This window comes from Microtus oregoni, unplaced genomic scaffold (assembly GCF_018167655.1).
Source record: "Microtus oregoni isolate MIOR12 unplaced genomic scaffold, Mior012 000022F_ref0000154, whole genome shotgun sequence".
NCBI lineage: Eukaryota > Metazoa > Chordata > Mammalia > Rodentia > Cricetidae > Microtus > Microtus oregoni.
The window spans coordinates 19738403-19761880 of NW_024543081.1; the positions used below are offsets into that span (position 1 = coordinate 19738403).

A 23478-nucleotide genomic window follows, 5' to 3' on the forward strand; every position below is an offset into this window, starting at 1 on the left:
TTACCTTATTTTCTAAGGTAAACTAAGTACTTTTGAGGTGGGTGTCTCTCCATGCTGCTCATGTTGGTCCCCAACTCTGAGACTCAAGTGACACTTTGGTTCTAGCTGGTTGGTACCATGCTGGGCTTACCTGCATGCGCTATTATGCCAGGCAAAGTGGAAGTTCCGTGTAGTTTTGAATATATATATATATATATATATAGTCTTTCTGTCTAAGAGCTGCAGATGTGTAGAGAGCAGAATGGGTCTTGTAGACTGGAGAGTGTCCAGACTAGCTGTGTCCTTCCTGCTTTGTCCACTTCAGCATGCAGTGCCGTCATGGGCTATTTCAAAGCCCCTTCCTGTCATGCCTTGCTCTGCAGAGCTCAGTGAGTTCCTGCAGTTTTGAAGGTTGAAAGGGCCAAGCTGTTTTCTTTAGCATTCCTGGCTGACTCATTCAGTTGTAACCTGTGATCTGAAGTCTTTATCCACAGGGGCTGGAGGGATGGTTCGCTGTTGGGTGTTAGGAGTGCTTGCACAGATGAAAGTTCAATTCCCAGCAACCGTTTCCGGTGTGTTCTGGCCTCCTGGAATTCTTATGCCGAGGATCTTATGCCTTCTTCTGGCTTCCATGGGCACCTGCATTCATGTGTTCATAACATACACACACACACACACACTTCAAAAATGAAATCACTCCTTTAGAAGTCGTGAGGAGGTCTCTGTTGACAGTTATGTTTCCCATTGTCCTAAATGTCCACATTATTTCATTTAGTCTTCCCAGCCACCAAAAAATCTCCCTTTCTCAGAGGAGAAGTCATAATGGCAGAGCTGGTGACTTTGATGGATTGTGACTCAGACCAACAAGTGCATTGTGCTGTTCTCTGCCCGGCCATGCCAGAATGTTCTAACAATGCCCCCACTTCCTTTCTACTGTTAGAACCAAGTGGGTTTCTGCCTACTTTCTGGTTGGAAGTAGAATGGTGAGATAGCAGAATGACCCGTCTTCTGACTAAGGCCTCTTTATCCTGAGTGTCTTCCAGATGCTTCTGTCAGAAATTTGCATAAACATCTGGGCCCTGGACCCAGAGGCCATGGCTATGCAGCGTGCTGAAGAATTAGAACAAAACTGTGCTGATTCATGGCTCCCACAAGAGCGGGAGGCCAGAAATGACTGTGGGGACTTGATTGCCTCTCAAGATTTTGCCCAGGACCACTTTGCACTCCCCCAGATACTTGGGCTGCCCACATTAGCTCGGCGCAGCCTTGACCCCAGCCTTCCAGGGCTTGTGTTCACTGGAGGCTTCCCGGTCAGTGGCAGCATGCCAACTGGAAACCTCTTGTGCCCGGACTTGTCGACAAGGGGGTTTTCCCAGAGTCTGAAGTGATTTCAGTTCCATCTATGGGGAGTGCTCATCTTTTGCTGTCCTGTTGCGTTTCTATGTTGTGCAGAATGAGAGGCCAGACACTGGGACCGTGAGAACCTTGTGCCTGCAATAGAAGCAGGCTCCCTCCATGGGAATCATGGAGGACAGAGGTCAGGGGTTTGGACCCTCTGCTTGCTGTTATCTGCGGAAAGGACCCTGGCCGAGGCCACCATCATCATCTGTTGTCATGTTCAGTGTGCAGGATGTCCAAGCGAGGGTCTAGGGGCCTCCAGTATGGGATGGAGGCAGTCAGCATGTTTGCCTCTTCTTTCACCACTCTCCTTGTCCCCTGCCATGGCTGATAGTGGCACACTAGCGTCTTCTGAAGCAAGGCTGCGTCCTGTGCAAGTTTGGTGTCCATGGATCATACGCCCGGTCAAAACACTTCTAGAGGCATTGGACCTAAATTTCTTAGACCTAGGACACAAGGAATGCTAACCAAGAGAGAAGGAACTGATAGTGTGAGCTCTGTCACGTGACATGTCTCTGTTTATCAGATGATTCTCTTAGGAAAGAAAATTGGCATCAGTCTGGGAGAAAATATTCACCAAACATGTATGACTAAGGACTTAGCTTTGGAACCTGTGATGAGTGAGCCCGGCTCCATAGTAAGATGAATGGTCTAATTTAAAAAACTGCCAGAAGCTTAGAACAAATACCTCCTAACGGGAGATAAAAGTGTGGCCAGTAATCACAGGGAAGGGTGCTCAGCGCCTGGCTATCAGGGAACGTAAAGTAACACCAGCAGCATGGCCAAAGCCACGAGCTCCTGTGACATCAAACATCTGTGATCAGACATGGCACAGTGTGGTCCTTGTGCGTCATCCCCGTGGGTGGGAACTGATGCTGCCACTCTGGAAGAGTCTCAGTGTGAGCAGTGCAGGTGAAAAGGAATGGCACTGGGGGGCTAGAGGTTATGTATGAGAGCATGTTACCAGGACAGCGTCAAGGAGATAGCGTGAGGTATTTAGGACACATGTGGGTTGTGCATGTGCGTGTGTGCACGTGTGTGTGCATGTGTGTGCGTGTGTGCATGTGCGTGTATGTGTGTGTGTGTGTGTGTGTATGTGTGTGTATGAATATAGCTGGAGACCCCTGTGCCCCAGAGCTGCACTCACTTAGCACTTGCTGACCCTTGTCTGAAGTATTCACTATACACACAGTACTTATTTTGTTTCCCGGCTTTCTAGAATCTTCTGCATGGGTTCTAAGCTGGGAATCTACCTGTTGTAAATGCACAGGCCCCAAGGGAGAGGCTCTTGCTTCCTACATTTCCCATAGTCTCCCTGTGGGTGTAGTGGGTGCCAGCAAGTGTAGAAACATGGGAATGGCCTTGCTTTCTCTGTGGCTGTGGCTGGGACTGCCATAGAGACCTGCCATGACTCTGAGGTATCTGGGCGGTGTTTTGTGTACTGAATGACTCCTGAGCAGTCCACACAGTTCCGCTCATTCCACCAGGCTGCACCAGCCAAATACTGCAGACCTGGGGTTCTGAACAGCACAGGGTGCTTTTCCAGGGCCAGCAACACGGGTTTGGTGTCTGGCAAGGTCTGCTGCCTGTACACAGGTACCTTGTCTCCCATGAGGCTGACTAGTAATGTCCATTTATCAATGTATTGAAGTCCAGCAACCAAAAGTCCCTTTTGACCCACCTGCTTAACATGCCCAATTAAAATTAAACACCTTATCATAATTCAGGGTTTATCCTTTTCCTTTCTAAACCACCTTTGCCTATGGGCCACATCTGTCTCTCTAGCTAGAGTCCTTTGTGCCCACTCCCAAGACAAATATCCCTTCTGGGTCTCTCTCTTAATCCCTTCCCCTTCTATCTTTCATCCTCCTCTGTCTCCTGTCTTTGTCTCTTATTCCCTGCCCTTTGTCCCTCTGTGGCAAATACATCTCCTTTGTGCTGAGAACTTGGTCTTGGGGTGTCTTGGGCTGATGCCGATCCCTTATAGCAACAGAAATAACTCAAGGACAGCTGCGTCACCATGGCCCATGGGTGACAGCTTAACACAACACCTTGACAACAACAAAGTGGGTCTAGTTATCAAATGTAAGCTGACTTAAAAAAAAGCCTGTGGTTTGTGGGCATCTAGTGGGTGCTTTCCACCAGGGGTGTTTTGGTCCCATCACCCTTGAGAGACTGTACTAGGCCTTGCCTGGAAGAGGCGTGCTTATAAACCAGGAAGTCTTAAGTCTAAGTCAGGTGGCATTGTTATCATCTGCTCGTCATGCAGCTCCACATGATATGTTCTAAGGAGCCCAGCAAAGTCCCTTCCTCATTTCTCTTGTCATGATGGATTCTTGTTCCTCCTTATGAAGGATGTCTCCTGCATTGTGTGTCAACCCCCTTGTGCCTGAGAACCTGGGCCTTCTTAGCCAAAGGCTGGATGTGCTTGTAGCCCTGACTCATGAAGGGTCTTGGGGTGTTCACAAGGGTCCCCCAAAGCCCCAGATTCCAGGTGCATTATGCTTCTTGCTTTCTCTCTGTGCTTCAGCTCTCTGAAGAAGAGAAAATCCAGCGCTACAGCATCCTATCTGAACTCTACGAGCTGATCGGCTTCCACCGCAAGTCAGCATTCTTCAAGCGCGTGGCTGCCATGCAGTGTGTGGCTCCCAGCATCGCGGAGCCTGGCTGGAGGGCCTGCTACAAGCTCCTTCTGGAGACGCTGCCCGGTTACAGTCTGTCACTAGACCCCAAGGACTTCAACAAAGGTACTGAGGACCCAGGCTTGGGTAGACGTTGCCTTGTTTCCATTCACATTGTGCGTTTGAGCATCTGCTGAGTATTGTGAGCCGGTATTGAGCACCTGTGGCTCAAAGGTAGCCAAGCCCTTCTCTTCACAGCAGCGGTGTCATGACAGGAAGTCCTGGAGCCACCTTGTGGCCTTGTTTTTGCATCTTGGTTAGTCGAGGTCAGAAATTGCTCTTGAGGCCATCACCGTGGCCAGCCACCAACACAAGTCCTAATGTTTTTACTTATCTTACAAAGTGTTGTGAGGTTAGCAAAAATCAGTGTAACTTTCTGGTATAAATAGACGTGGGTGTATGTGTATACACACTACTGTGCATTTGTGGCAGATTCTGATTCTGTAATAATAATATTGAAACACAGCTATATGTAATAACTATAGACAAATATGATGCTCAGTTTGGTCAAAGTCTTTATTAGTCAGAGACAAATTCCTTCTCTTGATAACTGCTTTAGATGGGGCCCAGAGCTAGTGATGATGTGGCCTTCAATAGGAGAGAACTGACTCACCCTCCCACTAGGGTGCAGTGCTCCCTCTCTCAATCACAAATCCCTCTCTGGCCACTGAGGAGTAGTGCTCAGATGTCACCCTCTCCAGACTCTTTAGTGCCAGCCTTCCCGAACAGGTCTTCATGTTGTCACCTCCATTCCCAGGAGGCCAGAATCTTCAGAAGGGAGTCACTTGTCTCAGAGATGAGACCTGCTGTTCTGTGAAGGGCAGGTGGTAAGCCTTCCAGCCCTTGGGGCCACCGTCCCCGTTGTTCAGAGGGGTTTGAAAGCAGCACCAGTCACATGTAAATCACGAGGACTACACGGCAAGTGTAGATGGCAGGGGCAGGAATAGTGGCCTACATCTGGAATCCAGCACTTGAGGGGGCCAAGGCAGAAGGATGGCCATAAATTCGAGGCTAGTCTGCTTTACAGAGAGCAGTTCTGTGGCAAAAGAAACCATACAGTCCCTGTCTGTGCCCTCCCACCCCGCAATAAAACAGCAGGTGGTGGGCAGGCCAGGTTTGGCACTTGCACTTGACCGAAACCCCTGGCAGAGCACACACTGAGAACCATTTTAGGAAGGACAGCCCCTCCCGTCTTTAAGGCAAACACAGATAAGAGTTTTATTCATTGTGTCCATTTTAGGAAAAGGAGTGGTTTGGGGGCTTAGGGGCCCCAAGTCCACTTTCTGGTTAACTGAAATGGGCTTTAGGTTTAAACAGAGGAAGAACTGGGGCAAGAGGTGTGCACCATAAGCAGTCCTGGTTCTGATGAGGTCCCATCCATCACTGTCCCAGATAGTCATTCAGAGTAGTGTCACGATGTCTTTGTTGCTGAGGGGAGAAGGGTTCCCAGGAGGTAAGCAAGATTACTGGATTGGGTTAAGATAGAGGTTGGGGCCCAGCAGGACAAGGGGCTCTTCAGATTGGTGAAGAGAGGGAAGGAGGCCATGCCTGCTGAGGAGAGACTGGCTTGGATGAGGGGTCACTTGGCAGCCAAGTGAGACATTTGAGCTCAGGCATATAGCAGGCTTATGGAGGGAGGTGTCCTCCACTTCCACTCCCAGTCCCCACAACCCTGGAATTCTGTTTTCAGAGCAGCCAATATCTTGCCTCCCTGGATGCACAGGGGTGAGGTGGGCAGGCAGAGGTCTCCTGAGCAGCTTTCCGTTCCTGTGCTCTGCTGGTGCTATCCTTTCATGTTAGGCTCACAGAAGAGCCTGTCCCTCCTATGACCTTGCTAGATGGGTCTCCTCCATCCTGTGCCCCTGCTGAGGGGTATTTTTAAAACAATGACACACAGACCTTGGCATTTGTCTGTGTTCAGTACCGTCAGTGACTGTGGCACACTCTAGACAGTGGCTTTCATTTATTTAACTTTTTGGAGACAAGGTTTCATGATGTATCTCAGGCTGGCCTTGAACTCACAAGCCCAGGGTGACCTGGGACTCTCAGTCCTCCTGCCATGGCCTCCCAATTGGTAGGAGTACAGGCATGTGCCTCAACACTGTTGTGTGGTGTCACTTGGAAGTAGATCTTGTCCTTGACTTTAAGATATATATATATATATTTTAAACTTTTATTTATTTATTTAACTTTATTATGTTCGTTGGTGTGAAGGTGTCAGATCTCGTGGAACTGCATTTTCAGACAGTTGTGAGCTGCCATGTGGGTGCTGGGAATCGAACCTGGGTCCTCTGGAAGAGCAGTCAGTGCTCTTAACCGCTGAGCCATCTCTCCAGCCCGCCTTTAAGATATATTTTTAAGTTAATTTATTTATTTTGTGTTTGGTGTGTGTATGTGTGTGTGTGTGTGTATACTGTGGTATGCATGCAGAGGTCAGAGGGCAAGATGTAGGAGTCATTTCTCTCCAATCACGTGGGTTTCAGAGACAGACCTCAGGTCGTCAGGCTTGGTGGCAGAGGCTTTGCCTGCTGAGCCATCTTGCTGTCCCTTACTTTCGCCTTAGCTGTCAGGACTGTGGGCAAGGGGTCAAGAGACAGATCGGGGACTCTTTCTAGAAGGTCTTAGATGCTGCAGAGATTTTATGGCCCTTGCCACTGGAACAGAGGATGCCTCTAGAATGGAATCCACTCTCTTCATGTGCTGGAAGAGCTGGACTGGAATGAGGAGGCAGCAGAGGGCAGGCAGGACGCTTCTACAGAACCCACGATGACCCTGTGCTGGTCACTTTGCTGTGACTTGGGATGGACAGACTCATGGGTGCCCTCAGCTCCTGTCTGCCATCAGCTGTCTCTGGATTCCTCCAGCCTGGGCTTTCCAGACCCCATTTAATTGTCTGATCTAATGTGGTTTTCCATCTGTTCTGTCAGTTTGTCCCCACAAGAGGTGGAGTGGAATCTAAGGTTTGTTGGTCACCTGTTGCATGATTGGCCTTCCTGAGGGGAAGTGGGCCTGTAGACCTATGTGACTGATCCTCGGTGTTGGAGCTGCTCAGGGATCTGTGACCCTCTGTAGGCTCCTTGGGCTGTCTCCACTGTCTGAATAGTTCTGCTGCAGCTGTCACTACAGGCCCTTCCTTAGCTCTCAGAGCACTGCCGAGACCATGCAGCATGCCCTTGGCAGAATGCCTCATGGAATCTGGGGACAACAGGTGCTCCAAACCTTCAAATGGGGTGAATGTTGCAGGCCCCTGTGGGCTCTGCATAGTCAGCTCCCGTCTGCCCTCTGCTGCCCTCCTCCACTCCAGTTCAGCTCTGCAGGACTCAGAAGATGGTGGGCGCCATTCTAGGGGCTTCCCTCCCTTGTTCCCGCAGCAAGGACAGTACCTCAGTGGCGGGAGGGGAATCTGGATGCCAGGGGCTGGGGCAGGTGTGTTTGAGAGTCCTTTTAACCTTGAGAAGTCTGCTCGTGGCTGTCCAGTGGATGGGGAAGCCCCTGCCTTGCATTGATCCTGCAGGAGCCCTGGTGGTTGTGGAGAAAGAAAGGAGGCCCCAGCTGGGCCTGGGTCAGGGTAGAGGTCAATTGAGGAAAGCGGAAAGAGAAGGAAGAGAAGGGGCGAAGATGAGTGAGGAAGAAATTGTAAGACTTTTGGGAGCCAAGGTCAGACTGAGTGGGATGAAGAATTTGGCATCTAAATGAGCCTGGACTTGGTCCTTGTGGCTGGGATGTTTTTTAGAGGCTTACCTGAGAATCAACCTGGAAATGGGTGAAACAGTAAAGGGATGGTTTGATGTTCTCGGGAGCATGGCTCTTGTGTTCTCCTATGTTCATGGGTATGCACTGATGGAGCGCCCAGATTCTAAGAGTCGGTGACTAGGACAGTCATTCCCGAATTCCTGGCCTCTTCGTAGTCACTGCTGCATCCCTCTTAGCCACTTTCCTCCTCTTTGGGAGAGAAATGTAGAGAACAAAGCCCTGGAGTAAATGGCGTCCTCCACACACTCTGGCTCTTCCTGTAGCAGCGATGTGGAAGGGATGGGACAGACGGGATGATGTGGGAGCCCCAGCCTGCCTCCCACACCAGTGGAAGCTCCCCAGTCCTTTTTCCAGGCTGACCTCCAGCTCTTGCAAAGACACACCTAGTTGCTGTGAGGTGACAACAGTATGACCTGGAACGGCTCTTGCTGTTTAGAGCCCTCTGCCATGTTTAGGATGCAGTTTTGTAGTGGAAAGATGGGTTATTTTTATGTCTTCTTTACCAGTAACAGCTCTGAGAGCAAGTCTTCTTAATGAAAAAGTTATAATTATGTATTTAGTTGTATGTGTGTGTGCCTGCATGCGTGAGTGTGTCTGTGGGTGCACACACATGTGTGAGTGCATGCCATAGCTTGCAAGTGGATATTGGAAAATGACTTGCAAGGGTCAGTTCTCTTCTTCCATTCTGTGGTCCCAGGGATCAAGCTTAGGTCATCAGGCTGGGCAGCAAGTTTCCTCATCTGCTAAGCCATCCCACTTCTCCTCTCCCTTCTTAAAAAAACATAGATCACATAAGGCTTTTATTATTTTCTTTCTATCAATTCACTTTATTCTATGTGATTTTGTTTTATTAAAAAATAGATTTTGGGCTGGTGAGATGTCTCAGTAGTTAAAAGCATTTGCCGCTCTTGCAGAAGACCTGGGTTTGTTTTTAAGCTCCTGCGTGGTGGCTCACAGTCATCTGTAACTCCTGTTCCAAGGGATCCTGTGCCCTCTTCTAGCTTCTGTGGGCATGAGGCACACATGTGGTGCACATCCATACACGTAGGCAAATACATACATAAAAAAGTAAATTATATTAAAAAATTATTTTTAAAGCAATTTCAGATCCACAGGAAAAAATGACCATACAGTGCAGAGTTCTGTGATCCCTTTTCTCCACAGAGACATGGCCTTCCCTACCAGCCAGCATTCCCACCCAGTAGAGCATCTACTACAGCCAGTGAGCCAACCTAGCATATCCGTACCCTCAGCCCATAGCTCCTGTCAGGGCTCACTATTGGTGCTGGACGTTCTTTGGGTTTTGAGTATGATGACGGAGCCGCCATTATGGAGTCACACAAAATCCTCGCATCCTCCCATAGGTCCTCTGCACTCTGTCCAGCCCAGGCCCCTGCAGCCACACATCCTTTCATGATCTCCACACTTCTCCTTTTTCCAGAATGACATCAGGCATGTGCACACTCACCTCCCAATTCCTGGTGGTTTTGGAGGCTGACTCTCATGAATAAAGCAGCCGTAAGCATCCGCGTGAAGGTTCTGTGTGAATGTAGTGTTTCAGCTCCTCTGGGCCAGCGTTAAGAAGCACAGTGACTGTGTCATATGGCTGCCTTTCACTCCCAGAGACAGTGGGTGACAGTTTCCACTGCTGTGTGTCCTGGCCAGCCTTTGGAACTGTCAGTGTTCTGGATTAAAGTGTGGTGGGATCTTGTTTTAGTTTACCTAGCAAGTACATTGAACATTTCTTCCTATGCTTGTCTGAGTGTCTTCCCTGGTGATTCCATTTGAAAACCAGGTTCTTTGTTCTCTGCTTCTATAATATGCATAACAGTCCTTTAGCAATATCTTTGACAAATATTTCCTCCCGGCATGCATCTCGTTTTCCCATTCTCTCTGCAGCTTGTCTGCAAAACAGCAGTTCTTGATTTTAATGACATCCACTCCATTAGCTCTTTCTCTTAGGGATGTGACTTTGGAGCCATATTTAAAAGTCTACCACTACACCAAGTGCTACCTATGGCTTTCATTTATCAACTTGTAGGGGAAAATTTCATAGACCTCAAAGAAGTTCCATGAACTCTTAGAACCTTCCAGAGAGGTTTGTGTTAATTGGAGGTCCATTTTGGTGGACTATTTGTGAAGTCCACAGTTAGCATCTTGGTTTACTACCTGGTTGGTGGCTGTCCCGTGTCCCGGCTATGTTGTAATAGGAGCGGTGGGGCTGCGTCCCCAGCACCCCGGCTGCCTGGCTAGCTTATGCCCAGAAGTAACAACACACAAACTGTATTTATTTAAACACTGCTTGGCCCATTATATCTATCCTCTTCTCGGCTAACTCTCGCACCTGGACTAGCCCATTTCTAATAATCTGTGTAGCATCAGTCTTACCGGGAAAGATTCTAGCCTACATCCATCTTGGGTCAGAGATTTATCGCGTCCGCCCGGGAGAGGGAAGCATGGCGTCTCTGAGCTCACTTCCTCTTCCTCCCAGCATTCTGTTCTGTTTACTCCTCCCACCTATGTTTTAACCTATCAGGGCCAAGCAGTTTCTTTATTGCTTAACCAATGAAATCAACAGATTGATATATGACACTCCCACATCACAGCTAGTCTGCTGGAGGGCCCACCTTTGCTCCTCTGGGTCACTCACTCCTTTGTCAGAGCCCCGTTGACCGTACTGACGTGGTTACTTCTGCATTCTCTTTTCTCCTCTATCAATTGTTTTGTTTGTCAGGGATATTTTTATTTATTAAAAAAATTTGCCCTTTTTGGATATTACAGAATAGTGGCCGTTCATGGAAGTGGTTATTCATATTAAAGTGCTAGCTCCTGTTTTTTTTTTTCCTGTGGTATTTAGAGCAGCTGCCACACAGAGTGATGGTCTGCGCAGGGCCTCTGGGCTGTGACTGCCTGGCTTGTGCCCGCTTCAGGACTGAGTGGGGCTGCCCAGTCTCCGGCTTTGCTAAGCCCCATGCCTGTGGGTGCACATGGCCACAACACCTATTTGAGCCACATCAAGGCAGGCTGTGGCCTCTTGGTAATACTTCCACATGATTAACCTGTTTCTGACAGCTCAGTGAGAGACTCTGAGCATATGAGACATGTGGATGGATGGAAGTCCAGGATACCTTTACTCATGGTTTGATCTTGGCCAAGTTGCCCCATGTCCTGTGTCTGTGTGTCTGAATCTTGGGGGCAGTAGTTTATGGAAGGATTGGATCCCCTGTAGGGTGCTGAGGACAGAGCTCAGCATGCTGTCAGTGTCAGGGGGAGTTTCTGATGTTTCTCAAGGATGGCACTGAGAGAGTGTAAGAAGATGGACTGAATATTGAGAGCCTTTAAGGCCAGTATCGCTGCTGTGGCCCTCCTGTAGGTTTGATGGCATTGATTGGAATGAGGGCCAAGGTATCTGGACAGTCAAAGTCAGAGTTACTGGCAGAAGAGAAAGTGAAAGGTCCTCCCATTTGGGAAGGGGAGCAGGATGTCCTGGCCGATTTTGCAGTATTCTGGAGAGATTTGATGGACTAAGAGAAGATCCTGGAAAGAGAGGAAAGAGTTTTTGGAGCACCACGTGATCAGTTTTGAGAGGCGGGAAGGCGATTTTTAGATACTGAGATGGCCCCGCGAGTGGGCATGTCCCATGAGTGGGCGTGTCCAGTGAGTGGGGGCCTTCATACTGAGACTCAGACACCCCTTTTTGACCCCCCGCCCCCGTGAGCGTGTCCCGTGAGTGGGGGCCTTCATACTGAGACTGAGACACCCCTTTCTCCCCCCCCCTCCCGTCCCCGTGAGCGTGCCCCGTGAGTGGGGCCTTCAAGTGGGGGCTTCATGTGGTGTGCGGGTGAGACTGCAGGGCTTTTCTGTTACTTTCCTTGGTATCTTTGAACTTTGCCCCAGGCTGGCTGCAGGCTAAAAGCACATGGACTTCATGCAAAGGCACACTTAGCATTGCCTTAAGTTTGTCTTTCTGTACAGGGCCTACCTGAGAACACTCTGAAGTCCTTTTCCCATGATGCACTGCCCTCCCCACCCGCCGGCCTTCCCATTTCACCCTCCAGCACTTAGCAGGACGCTGTTTCTTCTGAGATCGCGATGTTGTTTCTGTGGAGATTGAATTCCTTTGTGTCTCTACTCTCCTAATGCCTGCTGTTCCTGCTCTGGCACCTTCTGTGACTTTGTAAGCACACTTAAAAGCCATCTGGGTGGCTTACATAACACCACCTCCCCAGCTTCCTGCCAGTCCCACAGTTCTGGGCCCCTTTGTCCTTTGCATCCTGGTGGAGGTGTCCATGTGAACGCCTGTGGTGAAAGACTGGACCCAGCCAGGAGTCCTCACAGCTCCTGTGGCCAGTTATTAAATTTGTTCCCGGCTCTTCATTTACAAGTCTTAAGAATGGGACATACTTCTTTTGAAAAATTCAAGTGGTTCTGCCCTTTTCACTTGCACTTTTTGTTTCGGGAGGGGACGTTTGCCTTCATTTTGTGGGAGCAGTGAGGTTCGGTAAGAGTTAAAATGGTAATTGTCAGCTGGTTGCATCTCTAGACAATAAAAACCACTTTAAGCCCCACCTCCACTTCATACGTTTCTCAGAGAACTAAATGGAAATCTGCCAAAGCCCCATACTTGTGAATAAAAGCTAGACTGTCAGGTCTCTCAGATCCAGAAATGTCTCCGGTCTTGTTTGCGAGGTGAGTGTTTTGCCAGCTGGCTGCAGAGGCTCCAGTTAGGGCCCTGCTCCTGTGTCCTGTGCTGGCTTAGGGACCACATCTTCTTTGTCTTATTTCTGCTGCTGCGTGAGAAGGGTTCTCTGTTTCACTTTTTTGCTCAGTCTTTTGCTGAATGAGAGATTAAATGTCACCGAGGAACTTTTCTGAAAGAGACGCGGATTTTGATGTTGCTGAATGGCAGCTGTCAAAGCCTGAACCTCAATGACAAGATTGCAGAGAGTTTTGTCAGGAGTCAAGTGCTGCAAATCTGTCTTTGCAAAAGCTTCAGTGTTTTACTGGAGGACTCTGAACCACAGAGGAGGCGCCACGTGCTCAGGGCTCACTGGTGAGCTAGTTTGTCCTGGGTCTCGCTCACATCTACCCATGGTAGTAACTGGACCATTGCCTAGTGGGAAAAATAACCAAGTGATAGTCACTATCATAGGCTGGTTTCCTGCATGAGAATGAGCTCTTGGATTGGTAGTGCCAAGATGAGATGAATGAGAACTGGGGCTTTTGAAGGCGTGGCTAGCTACCTTGGTCTTGACTCGAACTCTTCCTCCTCCTAAAATTCTCTTCTGTTGCAGTGCTTGGTCCTAGCCTCTTTGACCAGGTGGAAACATGGCAAGGATGTGTCTCAATCGCCGCTTTTCTTATTGATGAAGGATGTTACCACTGTATGTTCCAGGCCATTTCTGGAAGATAAGTCACATCCTAGCATATACTGTGGAGGTTGGGTTGGCTTCCAGGTTTTCAATTGATCTGTTATTATGACGTATACTAAACATCCAGGAACTTGAGCAAACAGCCGAAGTGAACCCTCCACCTAGCAAATCCCCGGAGCCTTGGCATTGCATCCTCACACACTTGAGCATGCACACCTAAAACAGAAGGAGATTTTTCTGGTGTCAGGCTCTCATCTTGACCCACATGCCAGTTAACTACCCATCATGCACCAGGCCTCCTGCCAGGCATTAAGGATCCTTGGACGAATAAGCCACATTGCTCCTGCCAAGGCAATGAGGAATTGATGGAAGAAACAGTCATGAGCTTACAGGGGCCCCACTGTGCCTGTTAGCAGCTGGAGTCTGTGCCTGCTGCTCAGCACACACAGAAAAGGGAGTGGCTGGCTGCGCAGGGCACTGTGGTGGGAGGTGAGATCAGCAGGGGCTGTGAGTTACATGGAGCATCTTAGGCAAATTGGCTGAGGTGAGGATGCATGAAGCAGGGATCCATACTCTCCAGGCAGCAGACAGAGGAGTGCTGTGAGCCACTTGTCAGTTGACATTGACCAAGGGTCTGTTTATACAGATGCCTCTATTCTGGGGGTATTGTAATCAGCACCAAACAGTCTTCGTGTACAGGGACTCATGATGGTGGAGTGGGGCTGGGGGTTGACATTCAAGTAGGTAATGTTACCCGATAACCATAGCAGTAAAGATCTGGTATATCAAGGGTTTCTTCTCAATGCATAATGGAGCAGGCTGGCTCATTAAATCACCCCACAGAGTTGGAGGCTGATGCCGCATGTTAAACACATTATATTCATTGAGTCATAATATTAGCACTTATCAGCCAGCATTTATTGAGAAGTTAGGATGAATGGCTGCAGCACTTTAAATGGGCTGCTTGCAGCTTTGTGACAAGGAGGACCCTTGTTTCCCTGTGCGAGCTCCTCCCCTGCCCAGCCCAACTCACAGGGCACACTCATTCACTCCCCCTCCACTGTCCCCACAGCAGCCAGCAGCATCTGTACCTCCTATGGGCTTATCCTGACAGAATGGCCACGGCCTTAGGGGAGGCACTCTGTCCCCCTGTCTTTCTTTCATGTGTTTGTGTATGAGGTTCTCAGTGAGTGTATGCTAAGTGTGACTCTCGTGAGCTCTTTGAGATTGCCAGTGAGCATCTGTTTTGTCTGTGTCTGAATTCCCTTATGTTTTTATGATCCGAGTCTTGGCTCAGCAGGGACTCACCAGTCTGGTTGATGACAGGCATTAGGTAGGAATGTTAGGGCTCAGAGCGACTGACCTTTCGGGTGCTGAGATCACATTGGGGTGTAGAGGGCAAGTGCAGTCTACGTGTTGAATTCTCTATAGATCTAGTGCTAATTCCATCAAAATTCCAGTAGCATTCTTTACAGAACTAGGAAAAAAACCTTAAAAAAAAAAGAAAAGACAGCCAAAGTAATCATAAGCAAAAGGAATACTGGTGTCACAATATCTGAATTCAAACTCTACTCTAGAGCCATAACAGCAAAGACAGCATGGTTCTGCCCAGACACAGATATAAAGACCGATGGAGCACAACAGAGGATGCAGAAACAAACCTACACAACCATAGGCATCTAGTTTCTGAAAAAGGTCTCAAACACATACACTGATGAAAACAGGCTATTCAGCAAGCCATACTTGATAGTTACCCACAGAGGACTCAGAGCTACGCTTCTCATCTTGCCACAAACATGAATTCATAGTGGATCCGATACCCCAGAGCTGGAGACACTGGGCCTGCTAGAAGGGAACGTAGGAAAAGCATGTTCAGATACAGTGTGAGCAAGGACTTTGTGAAGAGAACCGCAGCTCACAGGGAGTCAGTCATCCCTGTGAGGGTTAGCAAATGGATGACGTGGATTTAGAAGGCTTCTGCATGGCAAACAAAACTGACAACAGGGCGAGCAGTCTACAGAACAGGAGCAAACCTTTGCGGGCTATGCTCCAGACGGGGCTTAAGATATGGAACATACAAGGTGCTTCAAAAACTAAAAGGCAAGCCCAAAGAACCAACCAGAAAATGGGCCAGTGAACTGAGCACAGCTGTTAAATGAAGAAGCACAAATGGCCAATGACTATTTTGATAAGTATTTAACATCCCTATTCAGAAGGGCTGTGCAAGTCAAAACCACGTTGCTACTCCATCTCACACCACTCAGGAAAGATTTCGTCAAGGCAACAAATGGCGGTAGATGCTGGGGAGGGTGTGAGGGAGAGGGGCCCTTTGGTAGTAAGATAAGTTGGTGCAGCTGCTATGGAAATCAGCGTGAGGGTTTCTCAAAAAATTAAAAACAGAGCGACCACATAACCCAGATTGTCACTCCTGACACATAAAATATCTTCCCACAGAATCACCTGCCCATTCGTGCTCACTGCTGCTCTGTTCACAGTATCAGGGTAGTGGACTCGCTTAGCTTAGACAGTTATCACGTGATGGGTAGACAATGAAAGGCAGTCCGCACACACAGTGAAGCTCTGTTCGGCCTTGAAGAACAATACAGTTACGTCACTTGTGAGAAAATGGATGGAACTGGAAAATATTAAGTGAAGTAACTCAGACACAGAGTTCATGTTCTTTTTCACATGTTGGCCCTACCTTCTAATTTTTATATATGTGTACATATGAAGGAATGAGTGTGGGTGCAGGAAACTACAGAGGCCATGAAAGGGGAAGAGGAGGGTTTCCCAGAAGTAGAGAAAAGGGGTGCCAGAACACATGTGTTGTGGAAAGTGGGGTACCTGGACTGGAACATACAAGTGGGGAGGGCAGGCAGGGAGCTAGGGGAGAGGAACAGGGTAGGGAGAGAATCAGCTAAAACAAACACATATGGAAATATCATAAGGGTGTTGGAGAGATGGCCCAGCAGTCAAGAGTACTTGCTGCTCTTGTAGAGGATCTGGGTTTGGTTCTAGTGCCCATATTGAGTAGCTCACAATCACCTGTGACTCCAGCTGCAGAGCATCAGATGCCTCTGAGCTCCTTGGGCACCTGGACATGATTAAAAATAAATCTTAAAATTGGGGCCGCAGAGATAGCTCAGCAGTTAACAGCATGGGTCACTCTTGTGGAGGATCCAGGTTTGGTTCCCAGCACCCACATGGGGGAACTCACAACCACCTGTAGTCTAGTATCAGGAGAATTGAATGCCCTCCTCTGTGGGCTCTGAGCATGCATGTGGTACACATACATACATTCAGGCAAACACTTATACATGAAATAATCAATCTAAAAACAAAATAAAAAACCTTAAACATTAAAAAAGAAAATGTCACAAGAAAATCTATTACTGTATATACTAATTTTAAGAGACTTCATGTGGGACTTCTTGCATCCTAGAGTACAGATTCCTACTGTGTGTGTGTGTGTGTGTGTGTGTGTGTGTGTGAGAGAGAGAGAGAGAGAGACAGAGACAGAGATAGACACAGAGAGAGTCAGAGATGGAGACTCAGGATTCCTGTGTCCATCCACGTAGGCTCCTAGGAGGCAGATGGAGACTGCGAGGCAGCTGTGGCTACAGCAGGCCCACAGCAAGTCAGATTATGTCATTTTCCCTAGCTTTCCCGCGTGTCTAGAGTCTCCCAACATTGTGAGGGACCCCTATGTCTACATCTTCTTTTTGAAAGATTTTACAGTAGAAAATCTGTAGAATTAGTAATTGTTGCCAAAAGGAGCTGGAACCCTAGGACTCTGCATTCTTCAGGAAATACTTTCAAGAAGGCTGTGTAAGCTAGCATCCTACCTTTCCTTTCAAATGTGCTGAACTGTTTGGGAGGGAGGGGCCCTTCCAGTCCCTGGATGACCTCCCCTCTCCTACACCTCTGCGTTGATCCTGAGGGCCCATCTAGGGTTATCGCTTCTTGAGAAAATCTCTCTCATTTACTGAAATGCACTGGAAACAATCTTCTGGAGGCTATCAGGGTTACTTCAGTGGACGTCTTCATAGAAGAGAGAAAGTATAGTGTAAGGCTGTTTTTTAAAATTCTTCTTTCCAAGCCAGGCGTTGGTGGTACAGGCCTTTAATCCCAGCACTCGGGAGGCAGAGGCAGGTGGATCTCTGTGAGTTCGAGGTCAGCCTGGTCTATAGAGCGAGGGCCAGGACAGGCTCCAAAGATACACAGAAAAACCTTGTCTTGAATACAAACAAAATAGTAAAATTCTTCTTTCTATACTGGGGTTGGAGCCCGGGGTCTTGCCCGTGTCAGGCAGGTGTTGTACCACTGAGCTCTGTGTTGTAGAAAATAACTTTAAGGTGTGTGACTTTTGTTTATGCTGTATTTGTTTAACTCCATGAAGCTGTGTTACTGTGTCTAAAGCACCTGATGGTCAAATAAAGCGCTGAATGGCCACTAGCAAGGCAGGAGCAAGGATAGGCAGTGAGAACAAATAAGAGGAAAAGTCTGGGAGAAGGAGCAAGACAGAACAAGGAGAGGAGGGCGTCAGGGGCCAGCCACCCAGCCAGCCGCAGGGTAAGAGTAAAAGTAAGAGACACAGAAATAGAGAAAGGTAAAAGCCAGAGGCAAAAGGTACATGAGGTAATTTAAGAAAAGCTGGTTAGGGCTGGAGAGATGGCTCAGTGGTTAAGAGCATTGCCTGCTCTTCCAAAGGTCCTGAGTTCAATTCCCAGCAACCACATGGTGGCTCATAACCATCTGTAAAGAGGTCTGGCGCCCTCTTCTGGCTTTCAGGCATACAGACAGAATATTGTATACATAATAAATAAATAAATAAGCTGCTTAGAATCAAGCCAAGCTAAGGCCTGGTGTTCATAAGAAAGAACTCACTCCGTGAGTGGTTTATTTGGGAGCTGGGTGTCAGGTTCCCCAAAAGAGCAAAGAGCAAAAGAATAAAAAAACCCAGCTCTGTCCCCAGAAAGAGACATTCTTAATGGATGAACAATATTCTTCTCTGGCAACCCTATACCTGGGGACGGGATGGTGGTGGGTGAAGGGGTAGCGGTGGTAATAGTTTTTGCCATTTGAGTTTGATCATTGAGGTTGTTGTCTGTGAGCTGCCACATGACCTTGAGTCCCTGCTTTGTGACCTTTCCCCTAGGCACTCACCGAGGCTGGGCAGCTGTTCAGATGCGCCTGCTGCACGAGCTGGTCTATGCCTCCCGCAGGATGGGAAATCCCGCGCTGTCAGTGAGGCACCTGTCCTTTCTTTTGCAGACCATGCTGGACTTCCTATCTGATCAGGGTGAGTGAATTTGTAGTTTTTTCTTTCCAGGGATTCTTGGGTGCGCATTGGGTTGTGACTGGCCTTTGTTTCCAGCTCCTTGCTGCTGGTGGGTACCTGTTTCTGCCATTAGTCATCCTTCCCGTGCTCTCTCTGGCTTACCCACACCCTTCATTTTTGGTTTTCTGTGTCTTTATCCCTCTGTTCAGCAGGTCCTCCCCCTTCTTAGTCTCCAGCCCAGGCTCCGTGTTTGTTGCTTTCTTTGTCTCGGGATCAAATACCTGACATGAAGCAACTTATGGGAAGTTCACGGTGTAAGGGGATCTAGTCCTTCCTGACTGGGAAGAAATGATGGCAGGCAACACTATGGGGTGGCAGTATTGCCATCACTCCTCAACCCCACATGTCTCATAGGGCAGGAAGCAGAGACCTGACAGGAAGTAGAGTCAGGCTCCCTGTCCCAAGGCTCACTCCTCCAGTGATCCCTATCTTCCAAAGGTTTTACTACCTCCCTTAGTGCCTATAGGTAAGTTTTGCATTCAAACCACAGTAGGTTCCTTGTCCTTGGGGAACATTGGATAAGATGTGAGTGCCAATATGCGGTGCTTGTGTGGGGAGGTTTGCAAGTCCTTAGATCCATCTATTTTTCCCAGTTCCTCCTTCCCTTTCCTCCCATTCATATCCACACCTTTTCTGTCTCTCGTTAGAAAACAGGGTTCTAAGGCATAATAATATAATAAAATAAGATGGAATAAAATGCAATAATATAATAAGATAAAACAAACAAAAACTAAGAAGGAATAGAGCCCAAGAGAAGACACAAGAAACAGAGACTCACTTGTTATCACATTCAAGAATCCCATAAAAGCATTAAACTGGAAGCCATAATGTATATGAAAGGACCTGTGGGGCAAAAAGGGAGAAGAAAAAATATAAATTAAAAAAATAAGATAAAGAAAGGAAAAACCCCTGACACTACACCATGAGAAAGAACCTCAGAAATGCCATTGAGTTAGCTTTCTGTTGGCCATCTACTGCTGGGCCTAAAACCTATCTACCACTGCCATGACAATAATGGACTCAACCCCCGAATGGTTTGGCAGCCTGAATGAAATGCTTTTCTTTATAAGAGTTGTTTCATGATCATGATGTCTATTGATAGCAATAAAACCCCAACTAAGGCAGTCTATTTGCTTGTAATAATTTTTTCATCCTTTTATCCTGCAGGCGTGGTGTCTAGTTTTGATGTTAAGCTATGTTTCTCAGATAGCACAGAAGGGATGGGTCCTGTTTTCCTGTCCCTTCAGTTAGTCTACGTCTTTTTGTTGGGGAATTAAGACAATTGATGTTGAGAGATATCAATGAATAGTGTTTGTTTATTCCTGTTATTGTTGTTGTGGTGGTGGTAGTGATTGTATATGTGAGAGAGAGAGAGAGACAGAGAGAGAGAGTGAGTGTGTATTTCCCATCTTGGTTTGCTGGTCTGGGATTACTTATTTCTTGTTTTTTTTTTTTGGTGTGGTTGACCTCTTTATTTATTTATTTATTTATTTATTTATTTATTTCTGTGTGTGGTATTTTCTTTTTTTTTTAAATTTATTTATTTATTAAGGATCTGCCTCCTCCCCACCACCGCCTCCCATTTCCCTCCCCCTCCCCCGATCAAGTCCCTCTCCCTCATCAGCTCCAAGAGCAATCAGGGTTCCCTGACCTGTGGGAAGTCCAAGGACCGCCCACCTCCATCCAGGTTTAGTAAGGTGAGCATCCAAACTGCCTAGGCTCCCCCAAAGCCAGTACGTGCAGTAGAATCAAAAACCCATTGCCATTGTTCTTGAGTTCTCAGTAGTCCTCATTGTCTGCTATGTTCAGCAAGTCCGGTTTTATCCCATGCTTTTTCAGACCCAGGCCAGCTGGCCTTGGTGAGTTCCCGATAGAACATCCCCATTGTCTCAGTGTGTGGGTGTACCCCTCGCGGTCCTGAGTTCCTTGCTCGTGCTCCGTCTCCTTCTGCTCCTGATTTGGACCTTGAGATTTCTGTCTGGTGCTCCAATGTGGGTCTCTGTCTCCTTTCATCGCCTGATGAAGGTTAATATTCAGGAGGAAGCTTATATGTTTGTCTTTGGATTCACCTTCTTATTTAGCTTTTCTAGGATCGCGAATTATAAGCTCTGGTTGACCTCTTTAGGTTGAAATTTTTCTTCAGGTGCCTTTTGTAGGCCTAGATTTGTAGACAGATACTGCTTAAATTTAGTTTATCATGTCTTGTTTTCTCTGGATATTATGTTTAAAGTTTTGTTGGGTATAGTAGTCTGGGTTGGCATCTCTGGTCTCCTAGAGTCTGTAAGACAACCTTTCAGGCCCTTGTGACTTGTAAAGTCTCTATAAAGAAGTCAGGTGTAATTCTAATAGTTCTGCTTTTATATGTTACTTGGTCTTTTTCCTCTGCAATTTTCAATATTCTCTCTTGTTCTATACTTAGTATTTTGATTGTTATGTGCTAAGGAGATTTCATTTTTCTATCCTGTCTATTTGGTGTTCTGGATACTTCTTGTGCCTTTAGTAGGTATCTCCTTCTTTAGATTATGGAAACTTTCTTCTATGATTTTGTTGGAAATGTTTTCTGTGTCTTTGACCTGCATTTCTTCTCTTTTCTGTATTTCTAGCATTCTTAGATTTGGTCTTTTCATAGTGTTCCACATTTCCTGGATGTTTGTGCCAGGATTTATTTATTTCCTCCCTCCCTCCCTTTTTTTCTTTTTAGATTTAGCATTTTCTTTGACAGGGATATCCATTTCTTTTGTTGTGTCTTCAATGCCTGAGATTCTCTCTTCCCTCTCTCTCTCTTTCTCTTGGTGTATTCTAAGGCTTTTTTTTTTTAAAGATTTATTTATTTAATATGTATACAGTGTTCTATCTGCATGTATGCCACCAGACCAGAAGAGGGCACCAGATCTCATTATCGATGGTTGTGAGCTACCATGAGGTTGCTGGGAATTGAACTCAGGACCTCTGGAAGAGCAGGCAGTGCTCTTAACCTCTGAGCCATCTCTCCAGCCCCCCTAAGGCCTTTCTTAATTAAGAGGGAAACTCAAGGAACAGAAATAGGGGTCCAACCTCAAGGTATGGAGCTAGGGGAAGAAGAGAGCCTTTCTTCCATCTCTTGTATTGTGTTGATGAGGCTTGCCTCTTTGGTTTCTGTTCGAGTTCCTAGATTTTTCATTTTCAGATTTCTCTTTTTTTTTTCTAATTTTAATTTTTTATCCATTTCCACTCTCAGGTGTTGGTCTGTTTTCATTTTTTTCCATTGTTTGTGCTTCATTTCCTCTTTAAGGACTTCTCATATTCATAAAGGCTGTTGTAAGGTCTTTGTTGTGTGCTTTAGCTTTTGGCACAATATTCTGGTTTGCTGGGCTTTAGTGGAGACATACTGTCCTGAGTACTTAGAGATGGGATCTGGTAGACATTTTATTGTGTGGTCACCATTGATTTTTCGCTTTTATACTGTTGTCTAGGCATCTGGCATTGGGAAGATTGTAATTCTAGCTGTTCATCTCTGGCCTAGTCTTTGTTGGGTGGGTGATTTAGTCTTTGGTTTCTGTTACCCTCTCCTGTTTTAGGAGAGAGTGGTGGCTGTTGCCTGGTAGGAAATTCTTCAGAGATCCTGATAGGTGTAGCCACTGGAGGTTCCCAGGAAGATATGCTCTATGTATTGGGACCTGACACTTAGGAATGGGGATGGGATAGGAGGGGGGACTCTGTGGGGGGGGTGGGGAGTGGGGAGGGTTGTCCACAGGAGGGAGGAAAGCAGGATGTTCCACCAGGACCTGCTTAGTCCTCTGGGAAGGGGGTAGAGAGTGAAGAGCGGCCACAACAGGTAGTCTGTTCCAGACCTGTGGACTGAATGCAGAGGAGAGGAGGGAGAGTGAAGATCTGAAGCTAGCCTCCCTGCTTTTGCTGGCCCTCTTGCTTCTCTGGCAGGCCGGGCTTTTGGATTCTCGGGGAAGGCTCTCTGGTGTTGGGGGCTGGGATAGCAGAAGTGTGGAAGAAGGTTGGGGCAGAGCTACTGGACATGGGGGCAGAGTGGAGGGGAGTGCGGCAGGTGGTCTGTTACGGGGGGGGGGGGGGATGGGTCTGGAAGTTGGATTTGGAGAAGAGGAGAGAGAAGCGAAGCTCCGCAGTTGGACTCCCTGCTACCTGGCCAGAGTGGCCTGTGGCTTCCCAGGAAATCTCTAGACTATCCTTAAAGTCCTGCAGTTGATTTGCCCATGGTGCTGTCCATGTTGTCTGCCAGGCATGCTTCTCCCTCAGTCCCTCAGTGTTTGGAAAGTGCTCCCACTTCTGTTGGTTCTGTGTTTCTCTCAGTGTGGATGGGTATAGTCTTTATCTAGGACTTCTGGTGACCAAGTGACTTGCTGTGGTCACAGGTCCCGTAGACAACAAGGAGCTGCTTAGCACATGTCCGTCTCCACTGACATCGTGTTGAGTCTCAGTTGCCTTCATCTCTTGCAGCTGTCAGTAGTTGGGCACCTGGGAAGCTGCCCGGTGAGTAGCTCTGTGCTGGAAGCTTCTGTGACATTGGGTGACAGATAGGGTGAGCTCCCAGAATGCCTAAGCCTCTAAGTGGGATGGCACAACCTGGGTCTCTTCCTGGCTCCCCCCCTCCTCTCTTTCTCCTGGGCTACCACTGAACTGACTACTACCAACTCTCCTGGGATTTTGTGAACAGACCTGGAGCCAACAACTCTAAAGAGACACAGGATTGAACCAAGCCTGGAGCAGTATGGGGAGAGCTGCCCCAACCCTCATTTCTTGGTCATAACCCTGTTCTGTGTCCTGCAACCCACAGCTTGCATAGTCATGTGCCCCCAGGTGGTATTCACGTGACTTCCTTCCCTCAAACAGCTTGCACTCCACTTGCTACTTGCTGGGTCTTGTGCTGTTCTCCTTGGCGATAAGTAACTTCCTTCCATAGCACGTTAGGCACCTCCCCTGTACCTCAGGATTTCTCCATGCC

At 47.7% G+C, this 23478-nt stretch overlaps 1 protein-coding gene across 4 annotated transcripts in view; it reads left to right on the forward strand.

Annotated features, from left to right (window-relative positions):
• Positions 1–23478, forward strand: part of Trappc9 (trafficking protein particle complex subunit 9) — a 429432-nt gene that overhangs the window by 41550 nt on the left and 364404 nt on the right. For all 4 annotated transcript variants that reach the window (XM_041672442.1, XM_041672444.1, XM_041672443.1 and 1 more), the window contains 2 exons: positions 3908–4124; positions 18342–18485. In XM_041672442.1, coding sequence (XP_041528376.1) covers positions 3908–4124; positions 18342–18485 — 361 coding nt within the window. The remainder of the gene's footprint in view (positions 1–3907; positions 4125–18341; positions 18486–23478) is intronic.